This window comes from Cyprinus carpio, chromosome A16, assembly GCF_018340385.1.
Source record: "Cyprinus carpio isolate SPL01 chromosome A16, ASM1834038v1, whole genome shotgun sequence".
Lineage (NCBI taxonomy): Eukaryota > Metazoa > Chordata > Actinopteri > Cypriniformes > Cyprinidae > Cyprinus > Cyprinus carpio.
The window spans coordinates 5,272,869-5,290,413 of NC_056587.1; the positions used below are offsets into that span (position 1 = coordinate 5,272,869).

Here is a 17,545-nt window from a genome sequence, read left to right on the forward strand (position 1 = left end):
TTTGTCTGGGCTTGCTGGAAAAGGCCATAGGGGTCAACGGTCACATCTGTTTCTCACAAACGCTCTTCTCCCACCCTCCCTGATAATAGTGGGGGAAGAAAGGCCTGATAATGGTCTTTTCTGACCTTTTTTGTTAGAGGGCAGGGCACTGAAGTAAGGTGAGAGGGCTGTTATTTAGGAATTCAGTACCTGCAGCCACTGTAATCTAGAGAGAGATATCACTCCCTCAGAGAACCCAAGGTGACTGTTGCATGGGGACGGTTTGCTTCACCTCAAATGACCCTATTTCTAATGAAAATTGGCCTCACCTGATGGTATTTTTAATGTGAGATTTTTTGCAGAGGGAGGCGCTTTTAATAAGCGATCATTGGTGTAGAACATTATTCTTGAAGGTGCAGAGATGGCTGTCCTTTAAAGCGCTCCGCTGCCCTGCATTAGGGTGTGAGACGCACTGGGAATGCTAATAATGTCTATTTTGGCTCCAGTCTCAGGTGGCAGTTTGCTGAGGTAGGCTGTGATAAGGACAATGCTCTGGATCTTCCTCACAAGGAGGAAGGAGCTCCAGAACTTTCTCTGAAGGAGACTTTTGGAGTGTGACGTCTTATCAGGCCCCGCGGCCCGCTGGTGGAGGGAGCCGATAGGCAGAGCATTTGGCTGTGATGAAGCAGCACATCATATTGCAAGTTTTCGGTGTGTCAGCTGAACTACGTCTTAAAATTTGAATGCTGCTCATTTGTGCTGTACACATCTGCCTGCTACTACTTAAACACTGGCAGTGATTGGTTGTTAATCGGAAAATCAAAGAATATTGACGCTGTCAAACATGGTCACAGTGATTTCTTCAATATTGGTAGTACAGAATACCAATAAAACTTCTTAATTAAATGAGGTTTAAACGCGTATTAGTTAGAATTATTTTTTTTTTAAAGAAATTTTTTGTTGTTGTTCTGGTAAAGGCATTATTGTATTTAATAAATAATTTAATTATGTTTAAATAATTGTATTTAATTATTATTATTATTGTTATTATTATTATTATTATTATTATTATTATTATTGGGAATCATGAAATTTCACTCATTCTATTTTATGATTTTGGTTCTAATTAGATTAATAAGATTGTAATTAATAAGATACTTTTGTTATTTATGAGAATTAAATATTAAGTAAAAAGTGAAATACCATAATTTGGATAATAAATACATTTTATACTATTCTTGGGGAAAAAAAATCAAGACTAAACAAACAAACAAAAAACTCCCAAAATGTGTATCATTAACTATGTTGTCATATGAAGAAAAAAAATTGTATCTACACTGGTTTAATCCTCAAGTTAATTTTGTAAAGCTATATGTGTTTGATTCACTTAAAATAACGGACTCATAAAAGTGTTCAGGATTCATTTAAAAAACACTGGTCATGCTGTATGATTTGGTTTTATTAACAAGAACCTGCTCAAAACATTTGTTTAAGAATCTGTATGGTTTTGATTCACTAAAAGAACAGATTCAAATAAGGAATTTGTTTGGGAATCTGACTGCACTAGTCTCAATGATATGGATTTGATTCACTAAAAAGAACCTACTCAGAAGAGTCATTAGTTAGAGAGTCTGACTAGAATGATGTACGGTTAAGAATCTGTATGATTTTGAATCACTAAAAGAACAGAATCGAAAGAGTCATTTGTTTGGGAATCAGACTACACTGGTCACACTGTCACACTTTGATTCTCTAAAAATAACCTACTCAAAAGAGTCATTCATTTAAGAATCTGTATGATTTGATTTACTAAAATACAGATTCACAGGATTCATTTGTTTGTGAACCTGACTTCAGTGGTAGTGCTGTATGTTTTTGTTTCACTAAAAATAAATCACTCAAAGGGTAATTTGTTGATGAATTAAACTAGACTGATGTATGTTTCATGCTGTACATTCAGTACCTGTGTTGCGTTGGCACTGAATAATAATGAAGGAAATATTATACGAGCATTTTAGAATGCGGTTCCATCTGCATGGGTGAAAGAATACATATGCAACAACTATTTTTTTTATTTTTTATTTCTAGTAAACTGTGTGCCTCAAACTCCATCACCTAATACACTAGGACTATTTGTTTACAATTCCAGCCTTAGCACTCTTTCAGTGGTGCAGCCGTGCCCTCTTAATCTTCTGCTGATTAAGTGAGTATATGTGGAATCTATTTTGTGATTAATTTGTAGTAGCGCTGGTGTAATCACATCAGCCATATTGCAAGAGAGACCACTGATCTTTGCCGTGCCAGATGTGAAACCAAAGGCCATTACAGCTGCTTAGCACCACACAGCTGCCCGCCTGGCCTTTTGCCCACACTAAGCAAACAAACGCTGGATGAGCCAGCTGTTTATTAAGGTCTGATTGAAATTTTCATTACGAATACAGCACTAGATCAGGAAGTCCACAAAAACCCTGTTATGGCCATTAGGCAGAATCAGCGTGAGTGAGGGATAAACTGCTGTTGACTTCATTTCAATAGTGATGTTTTTGTTATGGCCGTTTGGGGACCGAGGGTTTGGATTAAACAGAAGCTGTTAGGAGATTTCTTTCCCCTCTAATCTGGTCCCTTGTCTGCATTAGAAATATTTTTCTTTGAACTCGAAACACTAAAGACAGGTCTATGTCCAATCCTACTGTGAATTTTGACTTCTATGACCCCTGTTTGTTTATTACTCTCCGTTACCATAAGCTTTTGTGTTACTGTAGACGTTCCAGTTGGGAGTAAAGGTAAATTACATCCTTTATGCTTGAGACTATTGCAGAGGGACACCCTGGTTCATGCCTGATTTAATATCCTTTCCTGTAATTAAGAGAGAGGGCAGCTCGGGGCCAGTGAGGCACTGATGTAATCATCAAGAGTTGGTATGATGCCTGGAGAGCAGTATATTTAATCTGTGTGTGTGTGTGTGTGTGTGTGTGTGTGTGTGTGTGTGCGTGTGTGTGTGCGCGTGTGGGAATGTGCATTTGCCAGGGTCTCAGCTGCAAACTTTCTTTAAACATTTTTTGGATGAAGAGTTGCCATTTATATTGGATGTTTTACATGGACGTTCATGTAGTGAGAAGATGTAGAGCAGATCCGACACTGTCAGCGGTACATGATTGTGATTCTGATGATGAGGTTACTGATGTGAGAATTTATTGCCTAGGACAGAATTTTATTTATTTATGTTTTGTACTACGTACCAAATCAGAGTGACACTTGCTAGTGCCTGTAGTAATGAATGATATATACATACACATATATTAGGGGTTTAATGATATTCAAAACAAACCAAAAATCCGCGATACACCAACCACGATATGTTTTTAAGCCTTGTCAACTGAAATATTCAAGATGAAAAATGAAAATATTCAAGCTTGAGAACTCGCGGTCGCTGTTTGGAGATAAACAGAAATCAGTGAACAGTAAACAGCTGAGAGAAAGACAACGCATGTGTATCAGTATCAATACTTATGACATATGTGTGAATTATGTCTTAAAGGAACAGCAGTCTATTCCTGCTGTCTGTGTTTTTAATGTTAACAACAAAAGACAAGGAAATCACTCACTTCAATGTTTATTCTCTTGATTGGTTTTTTTTTTTTATTTTATTTTGATTTGTCATGCCCCTAATACACACACACACACACACACACACACACACACACACACACACACACACACACACACACACACGTTTTCACATATATTAAATTTGAAATCTGTTATTTTAAATTGTAATAATATTTTACATTATTACCGTTTTTTTCTTTTACTGTAGTTTTGGTCATATAAACGCAGCTTGGTGATCATAAGAGACTTCATTAAAAAACACACAAAAATCTTAACAACCTCAAATTTATGTATTTATCAATATATGCTATGTGTGTATGTGTACCAGAAACCTGACTATCTTTGTCTCTGTATCCCGTGACCATCCCTGTCCTATTTTGTTTAATTTTCTTACTCTCTTTTCTTTCATTTTGCTCAAGTCACCGTCTCCAGTCACCTCTCACCTTGCACGTCTGCTGCGCGCTAATAAAAGTCTCAGCTCAGGTGTGTGTTGGGTATTTACAACACACTGCTCTAGTGAGGTACAGTAATAAAACCTCCGCTCCAGTGCCGCCCACCGGGGGGAACCAGTAATAATCCAGCGGGGCATAACTCTGAATATATGTGTGGAGCTTGTCCTCTGCACAAGCACCATTAAGCATCTGGGAGTATTATATGATGGTCCCTCTCTGTGAATTCATATGCCTGCGAGGAGGGTTTGGCAGCGATTCAAGGTCATTAAGATTTTGAATCTTGGATGTAATTTTCTTTAGGGAACCATCTAACATTATAATAAAAAGAAATTTGTGTTGAAAGACTGCAAAAATCATTGTCTTCATCAGCTTTTTTGAGTGGGGTTTCTAGTAAAAATATAGAAAACGTCCTTACAAAAGATTTACACAAGAACCAAAATTTATTTATGAAATAAATGTACGTATTATAATTTTTTTTTAGAGAATTTCTTTTCTTAACCAAATGGCATTTTTTCCCCAGTTTTCTTTATCTTGTTTCAATCACAAAAGTCAAACGTCTCTCAAAATGTAATAATTTGTACACTACTATTTCTTTTTATTCAATATATCATTATTATATATTCTCTGGAGTGTTGTTATTGTTAAATAAAACTATAAAAATAATTTTTGATTATTGAAATAAAGCTGAAACAAAGTTTAAATATTAGATGAAAAACTTAAACTAAAATGAGAAATGTTGCCTTGGTAACTAACTAAAATAAGTGAAAGTCGAGGTACTAAAAAATTAAAACTAAAACTGAAATAAAAGCAAATTAAAGCTAAATATAAATATTTAAAAAGAAACTAATATAAATGACAAAAGCACATACAGTAACAAAATAACTCGAACTTGAAATAAAATTAAAATTAAAAATTGAAATGATAAAAAATTATTATTAAAAGCTAATTCAAAATATTAATAAATAATATAATAGTATACAAATAATATTAAAATAACACTGATTCTCTAAAAACAAGTTTTAATGTCTTATTCATAGTTTTCTTTTATATGTAAATTTGTATGTAAGTTTTTTTTATTGAAAAACAACACAAAAATAATTACATTTAATTGAGCTAGTGCAGCATACAGTACTTTTTGTGGTCAGATTGAAGCTGATGTGTATCAATTGATGTGTTTGTGTAAATGCAAAATTGGGGGCACTATACAATACTATACTATACCCAACAAACGGCTGTTTAAAGCTGTGTTGGGCGGCTAATGGATGACTCAATAAAGAGTTCTCCTTTGACACCTTGCCCATATAAAGTGCCAACGCTCGAGGCCTGAGGGAAGGCACAACACGAGGGCAAACTGATATTTTCATAACATGTGTCAAACCATTAGGTGGAAGCACGTTAATCTCCAATGTTATCATTTATTTAGGCCCTGCCCTCCTTCAGGATTTAGTAGTGCCTCTGGTCATTTTTTTTCAAGGACTGTTTTTGTTTATGATGCACATAGACGAGTGTTGGTGTGGTATGGGTTGGTTTGACTGGCAATTGATAAAACACAGAGTTGGTTAATAGTAGCTCTTATGGGATAGCGATTCTCTGTCCTGCCCTTCACCCACTCGAGAAGAAGGTCAGAGATCAGACCGCAATGAAGCAAATGTAGGGTGGTTCTGAATATGAAAAGTAGTTCACTCATTACGGAAGATGACACTGAGGTGGGCTTTTCTCGCTGTTTGTTTCTCATCCACATTCTGTCCCTCTCTGGCAAAAATTCCCCATGCTCACAATTTAAAGTCTCTGACTATAATGCTAAATGCTAAAGTGCGACATCTCTCATAGCTGTTGCCACTTTTAGACTGCACTCTGTCTGGCCTATAGCTTAATGAAAATGAGTGCTAATTAACCCCTATGAGGATCACACATAATGGCTGTTGGGGAAGTGCCAGTTAAATTGATATCTGGGATGACTGCAACATGATGATGTAATGGGATACAAGTAATGGATAATGTACAGTCAGACGGTCATTATCACAAAACGACGCCCAACAGGGTGATCAAGACCTTAACATGAAGTAGCAGGGTTTCTGCAGCTCTTAAAAAGCTCTTAAAAAAGTCTTAATTTGCGTTTTTATGACCTTAATTATGACCTTAAAAAGGTCTTAATTCAGAGTAGAAATCTTAAATTCATGAAGTCGTGATGTTAAATGTTGCATACACTCCAAAAAAAGTATTTTTATGCACATTGAACATATGAAGTTTTGTTTTCTGAGAATTGGAACCAAATTAAACAAATGGTGGTCTCAGCCTCAGACGTCACACCCACTGATCGTTGGCTGAATGTCTGATGCATATAGCACACAAAATTGCAAACACTTCAGGAGTTTCGAAATCTTTATCGGATTGGTTGAAATATGCAGGATTTCTGGGAGACGTGTGTGTCACATTCTTAAACATTCAACCTGTAAACAAAGACGCTGTGATGCCAAACCTCCTCATGGAAGAAGAAAGCCGTCAATGAGCGTTTATCAGGATCAACTAAATGCTGGATTTTCAAAAGTATGTGAAATATGTAAAGTTCACGGCATTTACTCTTTAAAATGCGTCCAAGAGTTTTACACACTGGTCTGTTATTGTGGGGACATTTCCACAGCCCTAAATATGATGCATCACAAAAAAAAAAAAACATGATTGGTTGCTTCCTTTGCATCTGTAGATGGTTCCCAGACCTTCTGCCTTCAGTCTGAAGGTCTGACTATGCGAAACTAAATTAATGGTAACACTTTAGTTTAGGGGGCAATTATCACTATTAACTAGTTGCTTATTAGTATGCATATTACTATCATATTGGCTGTTTATTAGTATTTTTAAAGCACATATGAATGCCTTATTCTGTAGATATACCTTTATCCTACCCCCTACCTAAACTTAACAACTACCTTACTAACTATTAATAAGCAGCAAATTGGGAGTTTATTGGGGCTTATAAAACAAGACTTATGAACTTTTAACTTATTTTGTTTTGCTTCTCAAAAATGTATCTTGATTTAAGTATCTTTGTATATTTGCACTGAAAAATGTGACTCTGGACCACAAAACCAGTCTTAAGTCGCTGGAGTATATTTGTAGAAACAGCCAAAAATACATTGTATTGGTCAAAATTATAGATTTTTCTTTTATGCCAAAAATTATTAGGATATTAAATAAAGATCATGTTCCATGAAGATATTTTGAAAATTTCCTACCGTAAATATATCAAAACTTAATTTTTGATTATTAATATGCATTGCTAAGAATTCATTTGGACAAATTTAAAGGCGATTTTCTCAGTATTTTGATTTTTTTGCACCCTCAGATTCCAGATATTCAAATAGTTGTATCTCAGCCAAATATTGTCCGATCCTAATAAACCATACATCAATGGAAAGCTTTCAGATGATGTATAAATCTCAATTAAAAAAAAAAAAAATTACACTTAAGACTGGTTTTGTGGTCCAGGGTCACAAATAAGACAAAAATACAGAGGAAAAACATTACTTTTGCAGATTGAGCAGAGTAATAGTTATTTCAGTATTTTGTAAAATAAATTGAAAATGAATGGAGATCTGTTGTATGTTGTATTTTTCAATTTTATTTGTTCCTTAAAGTTTACATGGTCTTAAAAAAAGTTCTTAAAAAGTCCTAACTTTACTTTCATAAATTTACCTTCAGTAGTAGACAAATCTTGTATTATTCTGAAGGGGTTAAGTTTGCTCAAATGACCAGCTGAGTGTATAATGTCCATCTTAATTCAGAGCTACTTACTAGATAGATACTGTAGATAGATAGATAGATAGATAGATAGACGCACATGACATTCACATTCTATTAATTGTGCAGCCTTACTTCCTTGCTGTGTTACTTGTATTATGTACAGTATAGAGTGACTGGATATTTTATAATATTTGTATATGTTGTGATTGATGTCATTTATTGAAAAGTCATAACACTGTAAAGTATGTTTGAAATATTGATTGGCTGTCTGGGCATTATATCCGAGAGAGGCTCACGTACGTTTTGTCTGAAATAAACTTCAGACAGTTAGAAGTTAGAAGAGTTGTGTTGATGATTGATCTCAGTATGTGGTGCAACTATCTTCGGCAAGCTTCGAGAAGCTGAGACAGGCTCGCTTTGTAGCCATGATTACCCAAACTCCATAAGTTTCTGTTTTATATTTATCTTGACCTATAACATCACTTCCCCTTGTGTGAGAGCCCTGTTAGCAGATGCTGTGTATAGTGTGTCACTGAAGGGCAGTTTGGAAATTAGCGGTGACATGTTCAGAGTGTTTAGAGGCCTTTTCGGTCTGTGCCTCTTCCCACGCAAACCCCAGACGGAGTGTAAACCAATCCCTCCAGCCCAGACACAGCCCAAAGCCCGCGCTTTAGTAAAAATGATGCTGAGAATAATAGACACATCCAAAAAATTTAATAAATATCAGACAGAATTACAACAGAGTCAATTTCATTCCCAGATAAATGGACGCCCTGCAATAAATCATCTTCAAAAAAAATTAGCTTGTAAAGAAGCCGTGGACTGTAAGCCATACTAATGATTGAAATTCCTTTACTTTGAAGGATTGAATCCTTTGAATGTTGTATGGAAGATATTAGATTGGACAGCATTATTCGGTTGTTCTCAGAAGGAGGCTTAGAGGCATCTGATGATTTTTACATGACAGTGAACTCGACATAAACCATTGGTCAGTAATCATGAATTCTGTCTCCGAGTGGTCAAAAACTGAGCATGCATTCTTAGATCCGTCATCTGTGGATGTGATGCACTTAAATGAACCATATAGTTCGCAGTTAAATAATATGTAAATGTAAAACAAAGCATGTTGAACAAGCTGTTTAGTGTGCAGACCGAGTGTGTTTGGTCTGGAGCTGCATGACCTCTTTAGCACTGAATGAGAATGAGAATCTAACAGGAGTGCTATGAGAGTAAGAATAGTAATCATCAGTGTTTTCCAGCTGGTCTGCCTGGAGGAATCTAGACGTGGGCTGGCATCAACACTCCCACACGTCAACATCACAAATGCTCTTCTCCACTCTGTTCCACACTGTAGGTTTGTGTCTTCTAGGGGTGCTGGAACCGAGGGGCGTGTCTGTGTTCCTCCACTTTTAACCCACTCAACTAAAATTAAAATATGTACCTTTGCTGACTTATATTACAAGCACGTTTCTGATACAGGCTATGGTTTGCTGTAGTTTTACATATTATTGATATTTCTTCACAAACAAATGTACATTTATTAGGTGAGATAATCAATAAAAGTGACATTGATAATTTTTTATGTGATTTTATACATTTTAGTTCTAATATATTGATCATTATTTCTTGTAAATTGAGGTTAATTTATTGACATTTCAATTTGATTAAAAATAAAAAGAATAAAAGGTTATATAAATACATTCTACAATTCTGACTGATACTGATAAACTAATGTTATGGCTGATTACTGATAAATGACCATATATATATATATATATATATATCCACTATAAAAAGTAGTGCACTGCAAAAGTTTGGGTTTGATAAAATTTTCTTTTAAGTTATTAAAAGCAGTCTCTTATGCTCACTAATGCTGCATTTATTTGATTTATTTGACAAAAATATAGTAAAAACACTGTGATAATATTGTGAAATATTTTTACAGTTATACAGGTTTTTTTACAGAAACAACAGTTTTCTATTTTAATATATTTTAAAGTTTCATTTATTCCTGTGATGGCAAAGCTGAATTTTTCAGAAGTCATTACTCCAGTTGTCAGTGTCTCATGATCCTTCAGAAATTATTCATTTAATCATCATAAATCATTCATTCAAAAATCCTACTGATTTGGTGCTAAAGAAACATTTCTTAATATTATGAATGTTAAAAACAGTTGTGCTGTTTAATATTTTATGATTTTTTTTTTCAGGATTCTTTGATGTACATTAAGTATGAATATAGCATTTATTTGAAATTGCTTTACTTTCACTTTTGATCAGTTTAAAAGTATTAATTTTACTTCAAAATTTTAATTTCATTTAAATTAATTTCATTTCATTTCATTACTTTTGACATATATCATGCATCCCTGTATTGTATCTGCCTTGTATCAGACTGCCTTGGTATTGTATGTCTCAGTGCCAAATCAGTGTATAATACAGGCAATTAATACATTCATGTAGTGACGTCACAACTCGCCCACCTTCTGTCTCCTCAATCTAACTCTTGTTCCACACCACTGGGCTCTCATCTCTCACTGTGTTCTTTAACTAGAACAGCCCTCTGTGTTTAAACTCTGATTCACCTTTTTGTATTTCTTGCCACTTCACATCCCAATTAAGAGACGAGATGACATGCTTAATTTTCTCAAAGGCCTGTTTCAGGTTCTCCTGCCAATTCTAGGAGATGACATGCTTAATTTTCTTAAAGGCCTGTTTCAGGTTCTCCTGATGGTGAAGATGGGTCAGAAAGAGTGTGCTTTTTGGAGTCCCCCAAAAGGCCCAGAAAAGCCCAGATCATGGCATGCTATCTGTCCTTTCTTGTTCATTTAGATGGAGTGGACTAATTAACTTTGTGTGCTCTTTAGAACAAAGGCTCCCATTCTTCGGCCTGTGCATTGTTTGGCAGTTAGCTATGTTGTTCCCAGAGTTTTCTGCTGATGTCACAACCCATATCAGACTTGGGATGGCCGGCAGTCTGAGAAAGAGCTGAAGTATAAGAGAGGAATAATGTGGCGTAATAAAATGCTCTACAGAGGCTAGATAGATCAGCTGCTGTCCTCTCGTTGTTTCAATAACCCCTGTCTGCATTCTTTAAGAAGGTGGAGGAAATCAGTTGGTTAAAGCTGTTAACCTTAATAGGCACTGAATGGTATTTAAACATGCCCCTGAGTCCCAGAAGAGCTCTTACTCTGGTTATATGCTTTATCGCTCTGCCCACTTCAGTTATTAAAGGCCTTTTTAATAACTCTTTCTTGCTGATATTCTACTGATACAGATACAGTCTCAGAATTGTTTCTCTGACTCTTAGAAACTATTCATCTGTGACTTAGACTCAAATTAGTCTGCTGTTGCTATAGATGTGCAGATGTGCTGTATGTGTGCATTATTATATTTATAAACATATACTTTTCTTGGTACTTTCTTGGCATTAAATTGATTAAATAAATCCATTTATAATGTAAGATTTTCACCATATATATATGATAATAAGAAAAGATTCTCAAGCAGCAAATCAACATATTAAAATGTCATCACAGGAATAGATTATATTTTAAAATGTATAGAGGTATTTTAAATTGTAATAATACTTCACAATATGACTGTTTTTCAAAAACAGAAAAATTATACTGATCCCAAACTTTTGAAATTTTGAATAAGCGTGTATTATCTAAAAAAAATATTATTATGTAATCTATTTTATTTCATTTTACACAACATTTTAAATCTTTTAAACAATATTTTACCATTTTAAAAATCTTAAATATTGGACTAATTTTGTTGCCATTTAGAGGTTTAGGAGAAAATAAAATCTAATTGGCTTGTTACCCTGAGATTAAGAACTACTTAAAATTCCTATCCTTTTTGGGTGTGTTGTATTTCATAATAGCTGCCCATAGGTAGCCCATGCCATGCATAATTATTTTGGTGATATTGTCAGCAAATTAAGAATCACTCCAGATATCGAGCATACTGTTCTAACCCCAGGCTTACTATATCTTTGTCCCTTCAACATCCCTGCATTCCTTAATGACTTCACCTCAAAGAAGGTTGAAAGGTAGCCAAAAAGACATGCTTGCTAAAAACGTACTCATTATTCAATGCCTAGAAAGAGCAAGAATTCTCCTTCCCCCCACATTAGTAGTCTAGACACCCCCGCGGCAAGGGAATGAAGATAGCTGACAAATTCCTGACATGAGGATTCTGTCACGAGCAACAAGAACGTCTATTCAGTAGTTAATCTTAATATGCATTTAATGAGAACAATAAACGTGACCTGCCACGGGACCTGCTCGCAGACATTCAACTCTAGTGAATATTTCACATGTTTGGAGACACCGCGGCACACGCAGGCGACAAAACTGAAGCCAGAATAGGCATAATTATTAGAGCTCTGCATGCATAGTGCATATATCATATCACCGCTGCTTTGACTTTGCATTCATAAAGGATGCAAAGAGTTGATTGCATTGTCTGGTGTGTTAATCTCATTCGCCTGTCTCTTCTTCTCTTCCTCCAGCATATGTTTGATTGAGTGCTCCCAGAGGACGTCCTGCAACCGAAAGAGAGCTTGTGCAGCCCAATGGCTGCAATCTACAGCAACTGCATTGCAGCAAGCACTTCCATGGCATCCTTTAGCAATTGCATGACCTTTTTGGGTTTTCCAAAGTGGCAACGAGAAGTCTGTTGCTTAGTAGATAAGTCCCGGGGCTCTTAGGGCTTAATGAATCAATGTTGCTGGAGCGCTGATGGGTCTGATGAATCCTCACCCCTGAATCTCAGGATACAATTGGCCTCATGCTCTCAGATAGAGGAGCTCATGTTGATTAGTGATACCGGGGCTCTCAATGGCTCACTGATAACAGCAGAAGGTACCTGTGTCTTGACAAGCCACTCTTTGTGTAATGGTGTGGATCGAATGCCGCCGCTATTCACAGACATAAATAGGTAGTGTGGAATTAAGAAGCACAGGAGTTAATTAAACAAATCTTGCAGTGATTGAATGGCAGTTTTATTTAGTGTTTTCTCAGAGATGAATCGCTTCCTGGTGGTAAAACTAAACTGATTTGACAAACATGCCCAACAGATTTGCCTGCCAAGATGTGCTTTTCAGTACCTGTCTTTACTGTAATGGTTCAACTAAAAATGAAGTTTATGTCTTAATTTACTTACCTTGATTTTTTATTTTTTTTATTTATTTTAACACAAAAGGTGATGAGTATCAAGAAAGTTGAAGTATCATAAAAGTGGTAGATATGACTTATGTGCTACTGTATAAGTCTTCTGATGTCATACGATAGCTTTATGTAAGAAATAGAACCAATTATTCACTGTAAATCTTCACATAAGAGCTAAAATTTAAACATTATACACTGAAATTTTTTTTATAGATTGAAATTTAAACTGTTCATTTGAATAATTATACATCGAAAAACTTCACACAAAAGAGCAAAATTGAAATCATTTAGATAGATCAATAGATCAAAATGTAAACAATTTCATTAAAACTCTCACCAACATTGAACTCACTACTCACTAAAAATCTTCACAGAATAGATTAAAATTTAGATCATTATTCATGGAAAATCTTTTCACAAGAAATTAACATTGAAATCATTATTTACATGAAAATATATCTAAATCCTTATTCACTGAAAGTTTCACATTCATTCCAGTTGTTCTTGACACGCTTATGAACTCATACCAGAAGTAGAAATTTCAATTTGTGAATTTAAAATGAGAGATTCTGTCTCCAGTTCAGCACGTACAGTATATTTTGGTCTGTGCCTCACACAGAAATATCATATGACTCACATGGAATATATGTTTGGTGGACTACTATTATGAACCTTTTTGAATCTTTTTAAATTCCTCTTTCACTTCTATTACACTGAAAATATTCTCACCTTTTATGTCCCATGGAAGAATGACAGTCAGGTTTGAAGTGACATGAGTGTTAGTAAATATACAATTTTCCGTTTTTGGGTGAACTGTCCATTTAAATGTCACTTTTAAGATTATGGAAATATGTCATTAGCCACGGATTAAGAGTCTGCATTCTCTACTCCTCACTGCCATCTTTGTGTCAACAGATTTCTGACGGAATAGTTGAGTTTGTATAATGTCCCTGTTCTGTATTTCAGCTCTATGTTGATGGTGCCAAACACCATGACTTGCATCGTGCTATAAGGCTTTGACGGCCAGTTCTTCTGTGAAAATAAATGACTGAGGATGAACAGACTCCCATGATACACTACTGAGCTCTGTGGTCCTGTGCTCCTCAGATTTACTGCCCTTACTGACACTTCATCACTTTACCCCCTCTGTGTGTGGATATGTAGTTATTGCACAGTGGGACTGCCAGGAGTTCTGTCACACTCAGAGACATGAACACACATGATTTGTTCGGGTTCAAGATGCCATTAGTTGTCTCTAACCAGTGTGGATCCCAGAGCTGCTCTGTTAAAATTGTATGAGGAAAATAATTTTGCTTTGGTTGATTGTTACTGCTGTGTTCATAAATCAAACATGTTCTTCCCTGCCCTATGATGATACTTTGTGCAATGACAGAGTGGCTCAATAAAACCGTACCTGCATTCACAGACTGCTGTGTAATTTGTGGGATGGTGTTGAGTTTGTTAGTTTCTTCAGAGGACAATGTTTTTAAATCTATAGACATGTGGGACTGTGCTGTAATAAGGTTCATTCTTTCTTTTTCTGTCTCTCTGTTCATCTCTCATAATCCAGTGGATCAGTTTGTCTGCACAACTTCTTCTATTGCGGATATTGTCATCCTGGTCGATGGATCTTGGAGTATTGGACGAATCAATTTTCGTCTGGTTCGCATGTTCCTTGAAAACCTGGTCAGTGCCTTCGATGTGGGAATGGACAAAACCCGGATTGGTGGGTTCCATTAATTCATTGTTATTCACTTGTAATAATTGGTCTGACCTAAAAATAGATGTATAGTAAGTGGATCATATATTAATTTAGATAGCTATAAAGTGCTTTTCAATTTAGATCTGATGTATAAAGTGTCAGTGTGTTCCCTGAATGTGTTTTTTATGTTTTAGGACTGGCCCAGTATAGCGGGGATCCACGAATTGAGTGGCACTTGAATGGCTTCAGCACAAAAGATGCAGTAATAGATGCTGTCAAAAACCTGCCATACAAGGGAGGCAACACTCTCACAGGTAATGTGCTGTACTTTTCCAGACCTTTTCCATTGTTCCTGAGACACGGATATACTGTGCCGTGTCAGAGTGTTAATAACCAGTCTGACCGTTGTACCAAAGTACAAATCTAAAGTACAAAAAATAATTAATTGTAGGCATAATAATAAATAACTAAATTGGTGTTTCACTTTTGTGTGCAGTTTTTCAGCGCAGAAACCTGCATTTTATTCGCTAACCACCCAGTCTAACATGATCAGGCACTATAGGTGCTGTTTATTGTAGCAGTGCAAATTCATATATCACAATCACACCTTTATGTCTCACAGTTGTGAATTATTTTCTCGTAATTGTGATTTATTTCTCACAATTGTGACTTTATTTCACATAATTGTGCTTTTGTTTTTCAAAATTGTCACTTTATTTCTTGTAATTGGGAATTTATGTCTCACAACTGGGATTTGTTTTCTCATAATTATGATTTTATTTCTCTCTATTGTGACTTTATTTCTCATAATTGTGACTTAATCTCTCACAATTTGATTTGCTTTCTCGTAATTTCGATTTTATTTCTCAAAATTGTGACTTGCTTTCTCGTAATTGTGATTTTGTAAAATGTTTGTATTTAATTTCTCAAAATTGTTTGTGTTTTTTTTTTGTAATTGTGTTTTTTTTTTTATTTTTGTGATTGTATATCTCAAAATACTTTCTCATAATTTTGACTTTATTTCTTGTAATTGCGATTTTGTATCTCACAAGTGTGACTTTCTTGTAATTACAGTTTTATTTCTCAAAATTGTGTCTCTTAAAATGTAAACTTTTTTGCAATATTATTTCTTGTACTATAATTGTGACTTAATTTTTTGAAATTGCAACTGCAATTGTGACTTACTTTCTGGTAATTGCAGTTATATTTCTCACAGTTGCGACTTTATTTCTTGGATTTTTGACATTATATCTCACAATTGTGACTACTACTCACAATTGAACATATATATTTTTTATACAGTTTCATAATTGCAATTTTATAGACCAAATTTATTTTTTCTTGTATTTGCAAACTCTTTCATTTAATGTTTTGGTCTGTCTAGGTCTTGCTCTTACCTACATCCTTGAGAACAGCTTCAAACCCGAGTCTGGGGCTCGTAGCAATGTTCCCAAAATTGGAATTCTGATAACTGACGGCAAATCCCAGGATGACGTTATCCCACCCGCCCAGTCCCTGAGAAGTGCTGGAGTCGAGTTATTTGCCATTGGTATTAGATAACTCCTTAATGCATCTTTGTGTAAACTAGTTCATCCAGTTTAATGTATGCAGTATGTAGAAAAAGCAATCCAGCTAGTGAAAAATAAACATCCTCAGGGCTGATGTTTACATGTTGCGGAGCTTTTCAGAAGTCATTTATGAATTTTATCTCTAATAAGTCTTTACAAAATCTTCCAAAAGATTGTAAACTGTCAACACAGACACATTATCAACACAAGCTATTTATTATAGATATTCCAGAAGCATGGAATATGACCTGTGTGAAAACGGTTGTGCGTAGGTGTGAAGAATGCTGATGAGAACGAGCTGAAGGCCATCGCCTCTGAACCAGAGGAAACACATGTTTATAATGTGGCAGACTTTAGTATAATGAGCACTATAGTGGACGGCTTGACCAGTAAGGTGTGTGATGGAGTGGAGCAACAAGACAAAGAAATTATACGTGAGTGTTTTAATTGCTGTTTACACTTAGATACAGTATGTGATATGTGGAATGGATCTAAAGCCTCATGATTTCCTCATGATTGACAGGAGATTCTTCCACTGAAGAGACAGCGTCTCCACCCCAAGACTTGGTCACTTCTGAGGTGACTGCACACAGTTTTCGAGTGTCCTGGACTCATGCGCCTGGCAGTGTGGAAAAATATCGGGTTGTTTACCATCCAACCGGAGTAGATATTCTGGAAGAGGTGACCAATCAGAGCAACTTTCAAATATGCTACTCAACCATTAACAATGGCACAAAACATCCACTAAGTTTATCCGAAACCAAACCTTCCACCTTAAAGCCACTTAAAGGCATGCGTAGTTCACCCAAAATCATTTATCATTTACTTATCCTCAAATCATGCCAATTCTGTATGAATTTCTTTCATCTGTAGAACACAAAAGACTCATAGAATGAAAGTCTATGAGGTCCGAAACCACATTCAACCCTACTGACTTATGTTGTATGGCCATATTTTACCAAAATGTCTTTTGGAAGATACAGTAGATGACCTTATTGTCAGAGGTCCTACTACTTAAGTCAGCTGATGTTCACCAGATGTCTTTCTTGTGCTTTCTTTCTTTAAAATAAACTCTTATTGGTTTGATATTTTGTTATCTAGAGCAATGACAGTCTTACATTTTTAACTGTGGCTTAAATGTCAAAATACTTTTTAGTGCCTCTTTTATCTTTTGTTCTATTTCCAGTTTTTATTTATTTTTTTGTGATGGGTGTCAGCACAATATTATAAATAGTATGTGCTGCACTATATCTGCCACATTATTAAACACTGCAGAGTTATGTGGTCTTATTTTTCATAAGCATTCTCCCAACTGCT

General features: G+C 35.4%; 1 protein-coding gene across 6 annotated transcripts in view; it reads left to right on the forward strand.

The window, feature by feature from the left end:
- LOC109076519 (collagen alpha-1(XIV) chain-like) overlaps positions 1–17,545 on the forward strand; it is a 104,404-nt gene that overhangs the window by 16,291 nt on the left and 70,568 nt on the right. For all 6 annotated transcript variants that reach the window (XM_042772193.1, XM_042772194.1, XM_042772189.1 and 3 more), the window contains 5 exons: positions 14,529–14,684; positions 14,855–14,974; positions 16,045–16,209; positions 16,501–16,662; positions 16,752–16,909. In XM_042772193.1, coding sequence (XP_042628127.1) covers positions 14,529–14,684; positions 14,855–14,974; positions 16,045–16,209; positions 16,501–16,662; positions 16,752–16,909 — 761 coding nt within the window. The remainder of the gene's footprint in view (positions 1–14,528; positions 14,685–14,854; positions 14,975–16,044; positions 16,210–16,500; positions 16,663–16,751; positions 16,910–17,545) is intronic.